The 20,007-nt window shown below is 39.0% G+C and overlaps 1 protein-coding gene across 1 annotated transcript in view; it reads right to left on the bottom strand.

The window, feature by feature from the left end:
• Positions 1-20,007, bottom strand: part of TENM2 (teneurin transmembrane protein 2) — a 550,767-nt gene that overhangs the window by 268,918 nt on the left and 261,842 nt on the right. Inside the window, exon 4 of the mRNA XM_034778437.1 lies at positions 1,650-1,884. Coding sequence (XP_034634328.1) covers positions 1,650-1,884 — 235 coding nt within the window. The remainder of the gene's footprint in view (positions 1-1,649; positions 1,885-20,007) is intronic.

Here is a 20,007-nt window from a genome sequence, read left to right as displayed (position 1 = left end):
GGAGCCCCCCTACATCCAGTTTTTGCTGCCAGAGAGTGAGTCAGCGTGTTTTGGCAGGATCCCCATTGACCCAGTGGCAGGATTCCCTGGAACTGTTAGGGCCCTGAGCTGGAAGAAGGGTGGGCCCAGGTCCCCTTACTGCCAACCCCATCCCTGGGGTGGCAGCCTACCCACCTTAGGCCAGACAGCTTGTGCTTTTCTGCTTTTGCTCTGCCCCAGCCAGGAAGCTGGGCCATAGACAGTTTGCTGTCTGCCCCTGCCAGAAGGCTCTTGGCTAAAGACTCCTTGGGCTCTGCCCCACCCATAGGGCCAGAGCTTCCTTATAGACTGCCATTATAGACTGTTAATTGCTGTCTGTCCTAGGCAGAAGGCTGTGGACTAAAGATTGTTTGCACTCTGCCCCCTACACCCCAGAGGGCGAGAGCTTCCCCACAGACTGATTACTACCCACCTGTAGTGAGGTGGAGTGGCCTTCCTCCCCATTCGAGAGTGAGGGACACTACAATTATGTTTACCAAAATGTATAAAGCACAATAACTTTCGAATCTATTCTTATGGGCACCCAGCAATTGCAGATACAAGACACGTGCTTTATGATGCCCTCAGATAGTCCCGTATGTTTCAATAACCAGCCTGCCCACTCAAAAGATAGGAGTGGGCAAAAAAGAGCAGTGGGTTGGTGCCAGTGCTCAGATGTTTCATCACAGTTGCTATTTCTAATTTCTGTGAGACCAGCTTTGCCAGTGTCTCTTGATATTTAAAGCACAAGTTAGAATTAAGATGAAAAAAAAATGACAATGAAACTGAATGTTTAGAAATGCAGTATGTCAGAAAACTTTTTGTATTGATTTATTTTGGCAATCATAAGTGCTGCACTTTTTCTTCTTCTTCTTTTTTTTTATACATAACAGTGTGCCCCACAGGCATCAAGCTGCTAGTGTGTACGGGAGGGATTAAAGTGAGCCTGCATGTTGGATGAAATATAAATTAAAATTATACTTCTGTCAATCTTGAATCAGGGATTGTTTCTAAAGGTCTCCCAAAACGCTAAATTTCAAATGAGTCTTCATTTATTACTTCAGGATAGGCCAAATGCATAATTTATTAGTGACAGTCAATATACCCTTATAAGTAAGTTCCCCCTGAGCTTTGGAGTAAAAATATGTTATGCTAATTCTATTAGTTAGGTACACAAGAGCTGTCTGAATGAACAAACAAGTATTAAAACAAGAGACATGAACAAAGAGATGTCTAACTGTCCATTTGCTAATGCCAAGTAAATAAGAGGTATTTTAAACTAAATATATATTTATGTTGTGTAGGTAAAAGATGAATTGACATAAAGTCAATAAAATATCTCTTTTCTTTTAACCAAATTCATATGTATTTTCTTAGCTGTTCTTTCACTGCAGTTGATTTTATATATGCTTATATAACATTGCAGTACTTTCAATATAAGACAGTCTTGAGTTTCCAAGTCTCAATTAACTAAAAATCCCTGCTATCTGAAACATATACTGTAAATTCCCTCAATCGTATGAAATCTCATTTATCCACGCTTATTCAATGTCCCCATGACATTCAGATAATTGAGACTATACTGTGTATTTTTAGTGCAGTCCTACTGAAGACCATCCCTTGTGACCTACCTGGTCTCAAGTGGAACATTGCTATTGAGTACCCAGCTGTCTTGAAGTTGCACAGACTCAGGAGTGGTGGCCAAGTCATTTGGTGCAGGAGCTGGTGCATGGATCTGGTTCCGCCGATTTGTGAGAGAGTTCCTATTGAGGGAGTTGGCAGAGGAGTGATGATGAGACAGTGTATGATTGTGAGGAGGTGGGAGAGGTGGTCTCAGTGTTGACTGGCTGTGGTGATTTGAAGGGCCTGCAAGAAAAAAGAGAAATAGTCATCAACATCTGTTGATGGCAGATTTTTTTTCTTCAACAAGCCTCAGGCCTTTTGAAAATTTACCCCTTACAGCATAGTTGCAGTTAGATAAATTATGGTAAAATGACACTGGGAAGTTCCATACTTAATCTCTTTTAAAAACCTCCAGGGTTGGGGCCTGATTCTTCTTTCACTTATGCTGGTTTTACAGTCCACGGAGAAGAGATCAGGCCCCAACTAAGTACATTTTACAATGAAAAAGATGGGCCAAATCCTTCACGTACTTCAATGGGATCAGGCTTTGGCCCGATTTTTCTAACTGGCAGTACCCACAAACTCTGTGTGAAATCTGAAAATTATGCTGCTATTCCTCCTTCTCTCACTGGAATGTGGCTAACAATGTCGTTGACGATGAATGAGAGATGGGGGGAAATAAATCTAGCTCATTCGCCCAGGATTGAGATGGCTTTGCCTTGATAATGGGAATACAAACTTGTTTTAGTCAGTAAGTAAGGAGATAAAATTCAGAAATACACAGGAAGACAATATAATGGCCAAGAAAGTATAATTTAAATATAGTCACTTTTCTAACCATATGCACATAATGGTAAACAAGCTTATTTAATGAAATTCCATATGTTCTGGCAATTTTAAAATTTTAATAAAATTAATGAAAGAGATGAAAAATACAAGTTAATCCACAAATAAGTGGATTATCTGTATGTCTTAATCATTACATTAATTTGTAGTTTTCTAGTGAACAATAATTAGAAAAAGTAACATTAGCAAAATTACAATTATACTGATGTATGTTTGTTTTTAGACACTATGAAGCACATTGTGTATTTAATGACTCAAACAATATAAGAAAACATCACTGTGGAAAATATTTACAGCCAGATTGATCTATTTTCACATGGAACTATGAAGTATCGCAAATATACTATTCTCAATTAATTGTAAATTAATTAAGTTCAACATTTTCAAATTTGGATGCCTAAAGTTAAACTCCTAAATAAGTGACTTGTTTTCCAGAGCGTCTCATCACCTGTTCAAAGGGTGCTAAGCACTTCTGAAAATCAGCCCACATAGCCAGAAGCCTAAATCCAGATTTGAGAGCTTCATTTTAGGCATTTAAGTTTGAAAATTATGGCCAGAACACACTGCCTATTCAAAGACAGAATCTGGCCAATGGTGTGCAGTTATGCAAGGGAGAGAGAGTAAAAGGGACCCTCTCGCCATGATCACCTTGTACAGGTGACATCCAGAATCCTGCAACTTGGGGTCTTTGTGTGCAAGAGGGAATGCTACCATCACCAATGGCACTAGGCAACCCACAGGTGACAGTGTTAAATTCATGCTTCTTCCCTCCTTCCTCTCCATCTTACAGAGTGCATTCTGCTATAGAGTGCTAAGTGACCTCTCCTGATTGGATTCTCCAAGCACTCTGCTTGTGTCCTCTGCAGACAGGATTTTTGAGAGCTGGCGCTTTTGCTGCACTGCAACACAAGAACCACCTCACTCAAGATAGCATAGTTAGGGGAGTACGGCGGGGAAGGATAGCTCAGTGGTTTGAGCATTGGCCTGCTAAACCCAGCGTTGTGAGTTCAATCCTTGAGGGGGCCACTTAGGGATCTGGGGCAAAATCAGTACTTGGTCCTGCTAGTGAGGGCAGGGGGCTGGACTCAATGACCTTTCAAGGTCCCTTCTAGTTCTAGGAGATAGGGTATCTCCATTAATGTAATAAATTTATTGTCCTTTGGAGAGAAATGTTGATTTTCCTAAGTATCTTTGTGGCCCTTAGAGACCACAGTGATGGGCAGATAAGACAGAAACAAATGGGTATGTTTTATTGTGACTACTGGTGTAAGCAAAAAGTTGCCCTATGGGGAGACTCTTTAAAAAGTGAATAACAAAAAGAAATCCTATACTTCACATGGTACTGTAAGCTGCTAGATACAGTCTCTTAAGAAATGGAAATAGCATATAGCATATCCTAAATAGCATGTAGCATATCTTCTCATTTTTATCCTAACAGAATGTCTATTACTTTGGACAGGTGCATCCCAAACCTTGCAGTTCATCACATGTGCTGTCTGCCCTATTAATTTTGCCCTACATATTTTTAAAATGCTTCATTCTTCCTGTAGTAGGCTGAAGGAGGTGGTTTAACCTAACATACTATTATACATCAAATGCTTAATCTACACACCGTGCTCTAGGTCCTTGTACACTTCTTGGAAAGGAGACAGAGGCAGACACAGCAGGAAGACAATGTGTTTGGATAATATCCAAGTACAGATGAGCCCAATGGAACTATTTCCCCAAAGTCTGAATTTTGGCATTGAACAAAACATGTTAATTTGGATTTCAGTAAATGGATTGTTGTGAGTGATAAAATGCAAATTTGAGCACTTATGTATTAAAAGTTACTTCAAGAAGCCCAATGTTTCATATGTTCTGCAATTAACCTATTTTCTGAAGCAGCATCTTTTTCGTATACTAATCTATGTACTTTTCCAACAATATCTCATAACACTGTAGGTCTACTTCACACCCATAAAAGAAAACAAAATTAATACCTTCTTTTTGGTGTGTGCTAGTTTTAAATGACTAAGTATATTTTAGATACGTTATTAGATGGTACATTCATAATGACTCGGGTTCATGAAAGCACTGAAGAACACGCTTAAATCTATCTCTAGTCAGGACAGCACTTAAATGTATGTTTAGTTTTAAGTACGTGCTCAGGTCCCATTGACTTCATGAAACACTTAACTGCTTGTCTGAATGGGAATGGACTTAATCACTTAAACTGTTTAAAACACTTCCCTTAGTTTTGTGTGGCAGGGGAGGATAAACATGGAAAAGAGATATAACTATGTACACTGTTTTGCTGTAAAATTCAGTTTTGAGATATACAGCCTTGCCAGCAGCAACAGAGAATCTATGAACCTTGCAAATTTTCAGCCACAATATTAGAAGCGTCTTTTTTTTTTAAATCAGTCAATAGTTAAGTCAATACATCAATACTAATAAAAACCATTTCTACAACACTGCAAGATTAAGGAGGCAACAGGTTGAGTTCAAGTTCCCAAAAATACATTTAATTTAGTTCAAGTATATTATATAAATACAAAACTATATACATTGTTGTTTACAGCTATACTAAGGAATTGACTAGATACTGCAGCTGTTAAATCTCAAAACATTTATTTATATCAAATCCAAAACATTGTAACACACAGTACAGAACAATCAAATAAGTAACTAAATTAAATGTGTATGTGTAAGCTTAAATGTCCCAGAAAGAGGGACCTGCTTTTTCATAGAGCTGGACCAAAACTGGACCCGTGGATTTGAACACCCCAGAACTTTGCAGAAACTCAAAATCTGCATTTGGAAATAAACGTCTCCACTTTTACTCTATAGACACGTTGTTGAAGCTAGTAGTAACCATTGCAACAACAGCTGTGACTTTTTAGTCTTGGAACTTCAAGGAGGGGTATCACTCTTCATGTAATCAAGAATCAGCAGCTTGAAGGATTGGTACACTGTATCTTTCAATATGTGATGCTCAGTGGTTTCTTGCTATTGCCACAGCAGTTGGAAGCCTAAAGATGATAAATAACTTGATGAGCTACAAATAACTGTATAGTAGGGAGGGATTTTTTTTTTAAATACAGCAGCTACAAGTATATTGATTTAGTTTTGGAAAAAGAAGCGCTGTGGGAATTATGCCCTTCCTCAAATATTACATCAATTAGGGGGTTTATGTACTATTCAAAATCAGGTTTTTAGATGATGGGAGGGGAAGGGTTGTTTAGATCACCTTGATCAATCAGTCCTTCAGCAATCATATAGACTGTGCTGATCACAACACATCTTCCATTCTTCTCATATCCTGGCCTTCCTTCTCCACGTTTGATCATGTCTTTTCACAATAAAATCTTCCCATCTCTTTGGAGGTTGGCCGAGTAGTTGTTTCAGTTCCTGTGGGTACCACTCAGCAACAGCTGCAGTCGATTGATTGTCAGTGAGCCTCGCTATCTGCCTGGCCCATCACTTTTTACTATGCCTGCTCTCAACAACGACATCCTGAACTTCACTCTGCTGTCTGATCACTTCATTGGGGACTCAGTCGCTGACTGAAATTCCCAAAATTGTTCTTTCCATAGCCCTCGCCGTGACAGACAGTTGCTGCTCCTCTGTCTTTGTCAGCGTCCATGTTTCGCTGCTGTACAACATTGCCAGCAGTACTGTTGAGTTGAAGAGGCTGGCTCATGTTGCCTTGTTGAGTTTTCCTTGGAGAACATCCTTGATAGAACTGAATGCATGCCAACCAGCTTTCTTTCTTGATGAGAGTTCACCTTCCTGATCATGGCGCCTGTTAATTTCTTGGTCAAATAGACGTATTATTCAACTTCTTCTATTTGTTCTCCCTTGATTATTATTTGGGCTTTTAGAGAGGAATCAGACCACATACATTTCATTTTGGAACAGTTAATTTTCAGTCCGACTTGACTGTTTTTTGTGTTGAGTTCTTGCAGCATTTTCTGTAGTTTGATAGTATTTTAGGCGATCGACACAATATTGTCCATGAATCTGAGATGGCTTAACTGCTCTCCATTGATGTTGATTCCATAATTCAGTGGTTTGAGCATTGGCTTGCTAAACCCAGGGTTGTGAGTTCAATCCTTGAGGGGGCCACTTAGGGATCTGGGGCAAAATCAGTACTTGGTCCTGCTAGTAAAGGCAGGGGGCTAGACTCGATGACCTTTCAGGGTCCCTTCCAGTTCTATGAGATAGGTATATCTCTATATTTTTTTAACCACTTCTGAGGCAATCTGTGAGGAGTTTCGGTGAAATCGTGTCTCCTTGTTTCATATCTGGTGGGACTTCAGTCAATGAGAGGCTTTTAAGAATCTCAGGGACCAGAAAAAGGACTGCCTTCTCAGTATGCACTGCAGGACACTGACAAGAGAGGATTTGATCAACCATCTAATGGAGGAGAAGGCAAGGACAGCCTGTGACATCCTTGGTCTCTGTGAAACACAACAAAGAAAGGAGATGGAAGTGAAGTGGAGAGATGAAAATACCATAATGTTAGGGAAAGGAGAAGGTGCAAGAACCGTTGGAGGAATCAGCTTCATCATCAACAAGGAATGGTCTTCAAAAATCATCTCCTGCAAGTTCAAGTCGTCACACATTGGAGTGCTACACCTCCGACTGAACAAGAACCGCACCTTCAAGATTATTCAGAACTATGCTCCCACAAGCTTCCACAAGCACAATGTGGAAGAATTCTATCAGGAGCTCAAGGAAACCCTCGCTCAAAAATCCACATATACGATCGCGATGGGAGATTTCAACGCCAAAGTTGGAGGAGGGAAAGAAGGTAAAAAGTTCATTGGAAGGTATGGCATCGGTGAATGGAATCCATGAGGAGAGCGACTTGCAACTCTGGTGGAGACGAAATAAATGTTCATTGGTAACACCTCGTTTAAGAAGAAGGCCAAGAGGAGGTAGACATGGATCACACCCAATGCGAAAAACAAGAACGAGATTGACTATATTCTGATCAATAAGGGGTGCATTGTACAAGACATCTCAATAGTACTATCATTTAAAACCACTAGTGGCCATTGCTTGCTCAGAGCATGGCTCAACTTCAACGAAAAGGTGGAGAAGAAAGCACTACAGATTGCATATCAGAGACAGCGGCCAAAAATATTCGACAAGGCAATCTTGAAAGCGAACATTTCCAAGGAAGTCTGGAGTCTTATAAATAACTGCGATGAGGACTGTAAAAACTTCACTGATGAATTGAGGCAATGAATGAAATTAGCCGAGAAAGAAAGACAGAAAAGAGTGAAGGGAAGAATCTCTGAGGAAACGCGGAACTTGTTAGAGAAGCAGAGGAATATGAAGCAAAATGATGGTGACAAACTTGAGTACTCCCTCCTCTGCAAGTTGATAAGAAGACGACTAAAGGAGGACTTCGAGAAGTACCGAAATGAAAGGCTCTTAAAGACAGCTGAAGATTGCAGAAGTCTCAAAAAATGCAAAAGGGAATTGACGCTGTACAGGTCAACAATGGCACTGAAGAACAGGGATGGAAAACCAGCAATTGACAGAACAGGGGTAGAAGCGGTTTGCAAAGATTTCTACACCGAACTGTTCATGTCTCAGATAAATGTCCCAGTACCAACACTTCAACAAGAATGTACTCCCAGTCCTTGTCAGCGAAGTTCGACATGCAGTTCATCAAATGAAGGAAGGAAAAGCCTCAGGTAAAGATGGACTGACAATCAAAATGATAAAAGCTGGAGGCCAAGACCTCTGGGAAACCCTTGCTCAGAGGTTTAGCCGTTACTTGGAATTGCAGAAGATACCATCTAGATGGAAGGAGTCCAACACCATTCTGCTGTACAAGAAGGGCTATCATGAAGATCTAAAGAACTATCATGCAATATGCCTGCTCTCACATGTTTACAAGCTGTTCACCAAAATAATAACAAACTGACTCTCACAGATTCTGGATGAGCGACAGATAAGAGAGCAGGCAGGCTTTCAAAGGAATTTCCGCACAATGGACCATATTTTCACTATAAACCAGCTATTGGAACGCTCAAGGGAATACAAATTGCCTTTATGTATTGCCTTTGTTGACTATGAAATAGCATTCGACAGCATAGAGATCAATGCAGTGTTGAAAGCTCCTGCAGAGCAGGACATCGACACAAACTATGTCAAACAATTAAAGGAAGCAAATTCTGACTGCACTACAGACATAACTTTATTTGATACCCCCCTTTGCATCTCAGTTAAGGGTTGTTTTAAATAACAAAAAACCTTAGAGCTGGACATATGAAATGAAATGTAAAAGGGCTGTCTTCTCTTTGAACCCGCGTTTCAGATGTGGACAAGCATCCACAATTCCTAAAAACTGTAGTAGCTGTCATGGGTATTGAACATTTCTGAAAATCTAACTCTAAAGTTGGGATGTGATCCTTCAAGAAACAGTGTTGGCGTCCAAGATTCAGTACACCTTCTATTTATAACTTTGTCTTTGGAGACTGAGGGGAATGGGCAAGTTTGCATTCCCATTTATGAATAGTAAGTATCCCATTCTTACTTATGTTCTAATGAATACAGAGGGTCTGACTGAAGTCACTGGGAGTCTTCTAATTGGGCTTTGGAACAGACTGTCAAAGAGGAAATTTAGGAATAACATTGCTTTGTTTATTTCCATATCAGATAACACAATTAGAAACCTGGACTATTTATGGTTAAGCTACATGACTGGGTTAAAATGCAGAATCCATCTTCAAATCTGTAGAGTACCTGCACAGCTCGCAATCACTGCTGCAGTAGCAGTGGCTGCTCTCCATACGCCTATATGCATGGGGAAGGCGCAGGGGGCTTTCTAGCCACAATCTGATGAGCAACTGGCCATTCCCAGAGCACTCTCAAATCAAAAGTGCCAGGAGGACTGCTGTGGAGACTGGTCAGTGGTGAGTAAAGAGAGTGCAGTGCTTCCTTGGAGAAACTGCTCTTCATAGCATAACCATGACAGTTCTACTGCAGCATTTGCAAATGTGCCCTGGTGATAATATACCTGCTACTGGATTTCACAAAGTGATACAGTTACAATGGTAATGCTATGTTTGTTTTCATGGGTACACACAACTCTTTGGGTTCCAAACATCACCTCTTGCCTGTATACCGTATAACATGAAACACCCGCTCACTCCTGCTCTGACATTATCAAATCCCTTTCCAAGCACTGAGACGCACTGGTCCATGAACTGCATACATTTACTAAAACCATGCAACACAGGGATTTGAGAGATAGGCAACTTAATCTGCCACCTCAAAGCTCTACTTAAAATCCTGCTAGAATCAGGAGAAATATCACTGAACACAGTAAAATTGCAAAGCAGTCTTTTTTCTGGATCAAAGTTCCACTCCGACAGATCCCCTGAAAGACCATATGGGTTGCACCTTACTCATGTTCCATTGCTCTCTGCTCCTATGATTAAACATGAGCATTTGAGAGTCAGGAAACAATCTCCTCGCAGACACATACCCTAATCCTCTGCGCGGGACTCTGTAAACAATCCCCTTATACAGGAGCGCCTTCAAATGAATCAGTACATAATTGTCTTCTAACCAATATTTAATATTGAATGCACAGTAAGATAGGAAAACCAATGCAGAGAGTTTCAGCCAGGATTAGAACTCATGAGTTTCTAGTTCTGTGCTCAGATACCTTTATCATACTGCTTCTCTAAAGAAAGGAACCGCCATACCAAAACATCTAATTCAGTATTCTGTACTAACACTGGATTCCTCATAGGAATCCATTAATGCATCTTATTATGTAATATGTTATCACTCTGGACCAGTGATCCCAATGACCAGTTTATCCCTGAAGCATAAGCGTACATTTTTTTTTAGCTAGTACTACAGGTTTGATTCTTATTTATAGCTCTAGTTAACCCTATTGTTTCTTTTCTATTTTTTTTTTAATTTCCTGTGTAATTTGACACAAGGCTGAAGTTTAAACACAATATGAGGACAATCTGCATGCTCTGAAAATGTTATTAACATGTGCTATAAAAAAGCAGATCTGTCCTGTTGACACCCAGAGATGACATGAATTCTCATTTCTTGTAGCTTTAAACCATTTGCCATGTGCTTTCTCCTTTCTTTCCATTGTTATTACAATATTTGGAGGCAGAAAACATGGAATGAGACACACGGCCAGCCTGTACAATCGACACTGAAAATTCACTCAAGGTGTGGTGCAACTTATGAGCCACTACTTAGACTGGAACTTCAAGGGGCTGAGAATGTCTTTGTGTTCTGTGTTTGTACAGCACCTAGCACTCTGGGGGCCCTACTCCATGACTAGCACTCCTCAGCACTGTGGTAATACAAATAAATAATAACAACAATATATGAGCTTCCACTTGTGGACTATAACCATGATTAATTATTTAATTTAATGGAGATATCCCATCTCCTAGAACTGGAAGGGACCTTGAAAGGTCATTGAGTCCAGCCCCCTGCTTTCACTAGCAGGACCAAGTATTGAATTTGCCCCAGATCCCTAAGTGGCCCCCTTAAGAACTGAACCCACAACCCTGGGTTTAGCAGGCCAATGCTCAAACCACTGAGCTATCGCTCCCCTGTATTACTGCTGTTCCTGCCCCAAAGAACTTACAGTCTAAATATAACACAAAAAGACCAACACACAAAGAAAGGGATTTTGGCATAAAAAGACTGCATTTAGGAAGGACTTTGGTTTACTAGGGTCTCATAAGATTGATGGTTGACCTCCGGTAAAGTTTTTAGCATACATATAAGAATTTTTATTGGGTTTTCTATGATTTCTCTGTAATGCTTTTACTCTAAGAATATTTTGCTTTGTTAAGGCTGGTTGGTAATTGGTATACAGTGTTATAAGCCCCTGGAGAAAGGTTAACCACAGATGGATCCCAGTCAGAGCTGCTGGGGAAATCACACTACGGTGCAGAGGTGCTGCAAGCTTAAACCCCTGGTTTGGAGGGAATGAGATGCAGGTCTCCGCCCAAAAGAGGTGACAGCTGGGAGCCTGAGACCCAACACTGGCCGCACACAACATGTTGTGAAAAAGGAATGTTGGCCAAGGACCTTGGTGAAATGATATTCTCTTATAAAAAGAACCATGACACCTTGCAGAACAGACAGGCCTTGGTTTTGAAGATCTTCTCTGAAAAATTACCTTCTTGGCTCCTAGAACATTGCATGGTACTCAGTTTGCCTGCCGGGGCTGAGTGAAGGAAAGACTGAGTTAATATTGCTGGGATTTAAACTGGTGGCTCCAGGAACTATAGGTACTCCATTTCAAAAGTTAATCCTTAGACAATGGAGCCACTATGGATAGGTTGAATGAACTACCATATGACACCACATACAAATTAGGGCTTCACCCATACATCTATGTTGTAAAGCAGGAAAATACAGTGTTGAGTCCTTTCTATCTCTCTCCCAAAGCAAATACTCTATACACTCAGCAGAATCCTTACAAAGCTTATCAAGTTTGATCCCATAAGGGGAATAGTTGAAACCAATTAAAAGTTAACATCTTCCCTTTAACAATATAAAGAGGATTCGCGACAGAAATGTTTTGGCCAGAAGTCTAGATTTGTTGACATTTTTTAGATGGGGAGATCATTAGCTGAGCACAGCTTGAAAATCTGATTGCTCTCTGGATGGTCCATGGGGGAGCGTGAAAATTGTCACAGTGATGTAAAAGTAATTGTATTAGGAGTAGGTATATTTTCCAGCTCATTCCAAAAATGAGAGGGGGAGCCAGGCACTTGCCATCCAGAATAAGGAATTCAGGAGTCAGGTGGAGGCTGTATCTCCCCCCCCCGCCCCCCGATGCTATCCTAGCAGTACTTTGGGTTTTATATAACCCAGCTAGCTAGCATTCAAAACTGTATTCAATGGGTGTAAAAGAAATGTTAGTCACAGGTGCTTTAAGGCTATACATCATTTTGATTGTTTTAGGAGCTTCACTGCACTTATTTTCTACTGTCCAAAGTCTTCTAGAAATTATCATTTTATATTAAATCTAAAACCATTAAATGTTTTTTATATGGGACAAAGTCTCTCAAGATGGACTATTTGAAAATAACTGTGTCAGAGAAGCAGATAGCAGAGTGAGATCTGAGCAATGCCTATCTGAGCATTTCAATAAATCAACATTACCTAGGGTATTTCCGTATCCTCCGGGAAGGGAAAGCCTATCAGCAGAAAGTAATGATTTTTGGTCTTTCAATTGCCCTGAGGACCTTTACAATGCTATTAAGACCCATAGTCTCCCCACTGAAAAGTTTAGGAGTGAAATTATTAATAAACCTAGATGACATGTTGATTGTTGCTTTCTAACAGGAAATATTTCCTCTATTATTCCTCTGCATTATCATCATCCCCCAGCACTTGGTTTCATCAAAAATTTAAACTCTTCTTATTCCATCTGATACTATTGCATTTAGAGGCTCTGTCATAGCATATACTACACACAAAACTGGAGGCTTTCAGGGACAACTGAAGAGAAAGGAAAAATATTTTTCAGAAAGAAAAAAACCCAATTCTGTTAAGTTTTACCCCATTGCTCTTTCATTGGCTTTTCTTTGGGTTAGATGATTTTTACAATATCAATCCTTGAACACAAGGAAAGGATCAAAATAACAATGAAATACAGTTTTGATTTTAGATTGAGCCTCCTAAGAATCAAATGACAGGAGACAAACTCTGATGTATACCAATCATTAATTCCAAGAATAACTGAAGCGTGCCAGCAAATGGCAAGGGCAAAATAAAGGTTCCTGGAGCAATTCCACTTCAAAGCTCTCTGGAAGACAGAATTGTTTACAATCTGGGTGACCTTCTCCCCAAAATTTCTCAGGGTACAGGTCTCAGAGGGCAAGTAACAAAAGTTTCTTAGACTATATAAACTAAACAAAAGTCAGATGAATGTCAACTTTGCATTGCATCATGTTATGACAAATGACTATATGTCATGTTGCATCAGGCTTTTCAAGAAATACCCTTTCTTTTTAAACACAGGAAAGAAGTAAATAATTACCCATGAGAAACAAATATTTGACTGCTTCCCTTGGGGAGAAGCAAACTCAAAAGTATTACATGGTTGGTATCTCTTACAAAGGTTGTGGAGTTTATTTTTAATTCTTCATTACTTTGCTCAGATCAAAACAAGGTCACCAATTGTTGGTATAAGAAGTCTTGTAAAAGTTGTCTGGCACACTCGCAGAGAGTTTACATTAATGTAAATTGCTGTATATAGGCTGCTACTCTACATGCAAAACTGCTTCTATTATTCAAACTGGTGAGATAGATGATGGAGGGCAGCATAAGATGGTGAAATGAATTAGCCAGTTCAGCAACAAAAGAACAGTTCTTTGGTTGGCATGTTTACTTCTAAAGGTTTTAACCTGGAGGTTTTTAGTGCACTCGTTATAAGAAGAATGTGTGTGTGCACACATATAGAAAAAGAAACAAACAAAAATCTTAAATAACTAGAACACAAAGAAAAATAGAAAACTCATAATGAGGTACAACCCAGATATGCAATTACCATGCTTGCTCCGTAGATGCTGCTGTTCTCAGATAGCTTTCTGAGCACAAATCTGGGGCCTGATTATGCATGCAGGGCCTGATCCAAAGCCCATTAAAGTTAATGAGAGTCTTTCCATTGGCTTCAACAGGCTTTGGCTTAGGCATTCCCTCCCTATCACTTGCTCCTTCCCAGAACTGATCAGGGAGTTTAATGCTCATGAGGCGCTCATATGTTATGGTCTTGTGGATCATATCAGTACATAGATAGACCATATCAGTACACAGATTCCTTGCTGGCTGGAAATAAGGATGTCTGCACTTTGTCACAAGAAAAAAGCTCAATGGCTGTTTTTTATTTAGTGCATTTGAACTTCAAGGCCACAATCCTAGATAAGGTCCCCATTGTGCTACACATTAAAAAAACAACAAAGATGTTGTCCCTTCCTCTGATAAACTTACAATCTAGCTGTAAAACAAAAGATAACCAGTCACTACAACAAACAAACAGGGATCATGCAAGGAAACAGTAAGGCAATACTGGTCAGCATGAAAAGCAGAGGCCACAGAATATCCACTGCCTAACCATTGTTGAATTTAGTGTGAGTGTGACTACAAGCTGGGAGACTAGTTTAATTAGGGCAGGTAATAATCTACAGACAACTTTGACTAGTTGCAAGATTCTAAAAATCCTAAACAAGCTCTTAATATCTTGCTGAAACGTCAGCTTAATCAGGGTATGCCTCACTTGAGTTTTACATTCTGGGAGCTATAAGAGAATTCTGGGAACAACCCTTTTTTTTCTTTAAAACAAAACTTTTTGTCAAGACACCTCCCTATGTATAGAAGTATGTTTATAAAAGAAGAGAAATGCTGTTATTTCTCATCCACTAGAATCTTATTGCCATCTTATTTGACATCGTTTGCTCACAAACTGGCGGCTTGGGACATCACAATTAGAATATAAGTATAAGCTGTGTGCTGCCACTTACAATATGCACTATCTTTACCTTTCTATCATGAAAAAATAAATTGAAAATTGAATTTAAAACCAAAAGAGACACAATTTCAGTCACGCTGGCAGATAACCTAGCATCGAAGCTGTCCAACACCAGAATAAGTGGAATGCTTGAAAAGGCATAACGTCTGTTGGTAACATTGTTTGATCCAAGTGTCAAGGGCAGAGTGAAAACCATAATTCTATCCATTATAGATATAGTATATGTTTTTGGAAGGTTGTTCTCATACAAAAAATGCTAGAAGCAAAGAAAATGTCTTCTTTCACCTTGTCCTTTTCTTTTTCCAGGACAGGTATTTCTCATCAGTTACAATATTTCCTGGGGTACTGGGAAATGCAATAACTCCAGCAATAACAGCTGCACATTATTGGTGTTAACACAATCATCTAGTGAACCAATGACATTTCTGAGAACTATAGAATATACAACAGAAGTAATACTTATGGAATTATATAGTGTTTTTTCCCCTCTACCTGTATGCATATGAGGATCATTTCAGTTCATCCAATACTGAGATCAAGCCTGTTCTGGAGTGGCACGCTCGATCCATTATAATAATGGCAGCAATATTGTACAAGAGTTTAGGAATAGGAAGTGAAGACGACTACGGAACCTTATCCAATTAAAGTCATAAGGGAATATAAATGGGCAAAGTGTAATTACTCAAATTGCAATTTGGCCACAACCTCTGGATTAACATCTGCACTCTTGCAAAAAGTGCTAACAGCATTTTTAATGACCACAAGTCTTCAAGACCTCAGCTTTACATCTCCATTGAAAGATGTGTATAGATTGCTTAAATCCATTAGAGAAAGGAAAAGTCCATTGCAGTTAAGCATTTTTTTTCCTTAGGGCTATTTTATTTTTTAATCCTTTATGCTCAGTGGCACTGAAAGCTGATATGACAAATTTACATCAGCTCCAGAGAATCAGTTTCCATGCATCTACACATTTAAAAAAAAAATCAGATAAATCAGTAAGCGAGATTTACCATTAAAGTATCAGAGTGGCTCAGATAATTTAGTCTCTACTTTGATTTTTAATACTTGTAAGATTTGTTGAGTTGTGGATCAAAATATCTTTCAGAATTTTATCCTACCTGGAAGAGATTTATACTTTCTGTAGTAACATTGGTACTTTGGTCAGCATTCAGGGCAGGGGTGACATTTTTCTCTTTTTATTCTCGGCTCCAGCACATTTTAGGATGTTGTAAAAATAAATAAAAATACCTAATTAATGCCTGAACCAAGAATGATACAGTCTAAAGGCCTGCTCCTTCTCCTATTCAAATCTAAAGCAAAACTCCCAGTGACTTGAATGGAAGCTGAATTGAACCAGAAATTATACAATAGGAGGGATATGCAACAAAATCATGTCCTTTGAGTAGTTCAGAAAACTGAGCAGTAAAACAAGGAAAATGATTCTAGCTGCAGCATGTTGTGTAGTTTGGCGAGGGAAAAGAACAAAGGCAAAGAGGCCAGAGAAGTGGAATATGGTACAGTGTGGGTGGGAGATGATATGAGCATGGAGCATGCTTTACAAAAGTTGCAGTGGAGAGACGGGCAGATTTGTGCAATGTTGAAGAAGTGACAGAAAATGTCAGGAGCCTGGATATGAGGAAAGGAAACAAGGAAGAGTCAAAGATAACTTGATCCTTGCCACCTTGAAGGAGAACAGTGGTGTTGACAACAGATATGGACCAAGGGGGCCTGGGAGATATGGTACATGATGTTTTTAAGAAGCACACAGTTTATATACATAATATTATTAAATCTTAGGGAGATGAAAATTCCCCCATCCAAACCTTCTCTAAACAGGCTAATTCAGAACCTTGTCAGGTACAGGTACGTGCATCTCTGTGCTGAAGTTTGTTACTAACCTTCCATTTAAACTACACTTCACAGTACAATGGATATTGACAAGAATGCTAATTATTACCCACTGAGAAAGACTATAAAATTTTGATTCATTTGTGTTTTAAAATGAATGGGATATTTACTGGCACTCTTTGGTCTGTAATTAGAGAGAATATCGTATTGTGGATTATAGTCTTGGGTTGTAAAAATACTGTGCTGCTAAACTACTTTACACTCCACATTTCACATTCAATGGGCCCTTCCCCCTTTCCTTTTATTTATCATTTCATAATAATTTTGACATTAACCCATACCTAACATTAAAGAAAAAATGTAAAAATTCAATATCAATGGAAGACAAAAACATTTTGTCTGGACAGATAAATCCTCAAAAATATCTTGGAAAAATAAATGTATACAAATTTCAGTGTATAGTATCACTCTCATACAGTAATTATCATTGCTCATATTGGCCTACCAATAATAATTAAATAGATATTAAATTACAGTCAGCTGTCCCAAAAATCCAGTAAAGCCTCCGGTAGATCAGTATCAGAACGGTTATACGGATTGACACAGCAATCTTACTTATTTTTACCTTAAGAAGAAAGAACAGTATTTGCATCACAATATCTATACACACACACGTTTGCTTTTCATCTTTAATTAACTTACTCTTGGCAGGAAACAAGACAAAAGCAGAAAAAATAAGAGTAGCAAATTCCTTATGTATTTATGTTGTTTTATCTAATATTTTCACTTGTATCCAGATAACCTGAGTAATCTGCTATCTTTCATAGGAGAGTATAAATGTTAGAATGATGTTACCAGCTGAAGAAATAGATTTAAGTACTGAAACCTTTATTAGCCATCATAAAATGTATTACTATCTGAAGTGGAAGCATCAAACACTTGCAAAGAATTTTAAAATAAATCAGAATTAACTAGATGCTCCCCAGCAGATAAAATGGCCCAATGTCTAGTATACCAATATACATTGCCTTAGTAAGATTTTCTACTCTTTAAATGCAACAAGAAATTATATTTAATTAGGGCATCCATTATGTTTTAATACTTTCACTCTCTATTCTGAAAATATCTTCTCCATATCTATAAGGTGTTCACCTGCCATTTCCACCCAGTTGTCAACCTTGAAAACCTTATTACCCACAAGGTCGGATTCAACATCAAAGGAATCAAAATACTGCTCCTTGATAGGGTTACTAGGGACATAAGATGTAGCAACCAGATCAGAGGAAACACGTTTTCTAGCTGCAAGCCACACTCACATTTTCAGATATTATTATTGGACATGTGGCGCTGATGGGGGAGGACGTGTGTTTGGAGGACAAGGGTTTATTCCTAAATTATGGTTTCTGAGTAGGAGACTTGCCAATGTAGAAAGTGGCAACAGACTTCAAAGTGAGTAGTAAAACACCAGAAAAAATAAAATAGGGAAAGACCTGGGAATGTTAAAGATGAATAACCCCTTACTCCAGTTTATCCAACTCACAGAATTCTCTTCTGTCTGTTTAAAAATGCATGCAATCAACACCATATTAAATTTATTTGATTAACCGCCACTGCATAACAATAAAACTTTGCATTTTTCATAGAGTCTACACATGAGTTTCTCAAAGTGCTTCATAAACATTTATTAAGCTTCATAAGGTCTATGTATGAGATAGGAATATTACTGAAATTTTACAGATAGATAAACCCAATCACAAAGAAATTAAGAGACTTACATACAGTATATGGCGGAGGTTGGAATAGAATCTGTGTCCCTTAATCACAAGACATTCCCTTCCTGTTTTAGGCATTTCTCCAGTGGTAACAGTGATTAACATGACAAATAAGCCCAGCTCACTCTGCTTTAAAACAAAAAACAAATAAAGAAAAAACCCCCACAAAAACATGCTTTATTTCTTTTCAACAGACAAATTTTACAGGTAGAATATTTAAGTAGAGTAGTTCATTAGGAGAGAAAAATGGTGCAACCTTGTGCAATGGACAGTGATTTGTAAAGATAATATGCTCCTGTAGGACATATTAGGTAGCCATTTAAAGAAAAGAATGCTGTGGCTGAGGACAGCCTTTCAAAAATTACATATAACAAGGAATAAGTACTAGTAATTGGACAGAAGTACTTTTGAACATTAAAAACAAAACAAAACAAAAAGTCTCATTTGTAGACGTGGCAATTCAGATACAGAAGCCAAAGCTATTCTCTAAGGAACAAGACTATAAAAATCGCTACAAAACTCAAAAGAGTGCTCCAACATATTTGTTATATCACAGTAAAAAAAGCAGCTTGGAATGAAACTCAGACTATACATCTGCATAAGATTCCTATAGGCATATCAATAATTGTTTCCGTATTTCAGGCTTTTTAACATATTGTTTGATAAAAGCTCTGAGAAATATGGCAAACTATTGACCGAAAGGAAGACTGGACAACACTTTATGTTGCTGTATGTTGTCTGGTTATTACTGAGTTCTACACAATTCATAACCTTCATGAAACAATACAGAACTGTTGTTACAGTTACAGCGAGGGGACTGGACATCTGCCCCACACTTACAAAACAAGTTTCAACATATAGCCTACCATCTTTTGTGCCCACCATAATGGGTCTTTCCTGATACCCCCTGTGAGTAAGGCAAAAAAAATCCACTCCACTGAAAACAATATGGTGGTGAGGGAAAAATTCCTTCCCAGTCGCCCTAAAAAGGAGCGACTAGCACAATGCCCACAGCAGGTTCAAATCGCACCTGATAATCACACCTCAAGGGGAGGGAATGTGGGTGCTGCCCTGCCCTGCGTGGAGAAAGGGATTTCCAATGCCAGGGTTTGCACCTTTAAAGCCTTCTGCCCTTACTTTCCCAGGGGGTGAGTCAGCGCTGCAAGCTGACCACCACCCACCTATCTGCAGCAGTTTCTGACCTTGTTTCCCTGCCCCCTCAGCCCCAGCCATAAAGGACTACTGTCTTCCTCCGGCAAGCCTGGACAACGTTTCCCCCGCCCCCATTTTAGAAGCGGTGCAGTCGTTATAAGAATTGGTTACTTACTGTAACTGTGGTGCTTCGAGATGTGATGCAGATGTGTACTC

Source organism: Trachemys scripta, chromosome 8, assembly GCF_013100865.1.
Source record: "Trachemys scripta elegans isolate TJP31775 chromosome 8, CAS_Tse_1.0, whole genome shotgun sequence".
In the NCBI taxonomy this organism is placed as follows: Eukaryota; Metazoa; Chordata; order Testudines; family Emydidae; genus Trachemys; species Trachemys scripta.
Note: the sequence above shows the minus strand (reverse complement) of the source record. Positions and strands in the feature narration are given on the sequence as shown.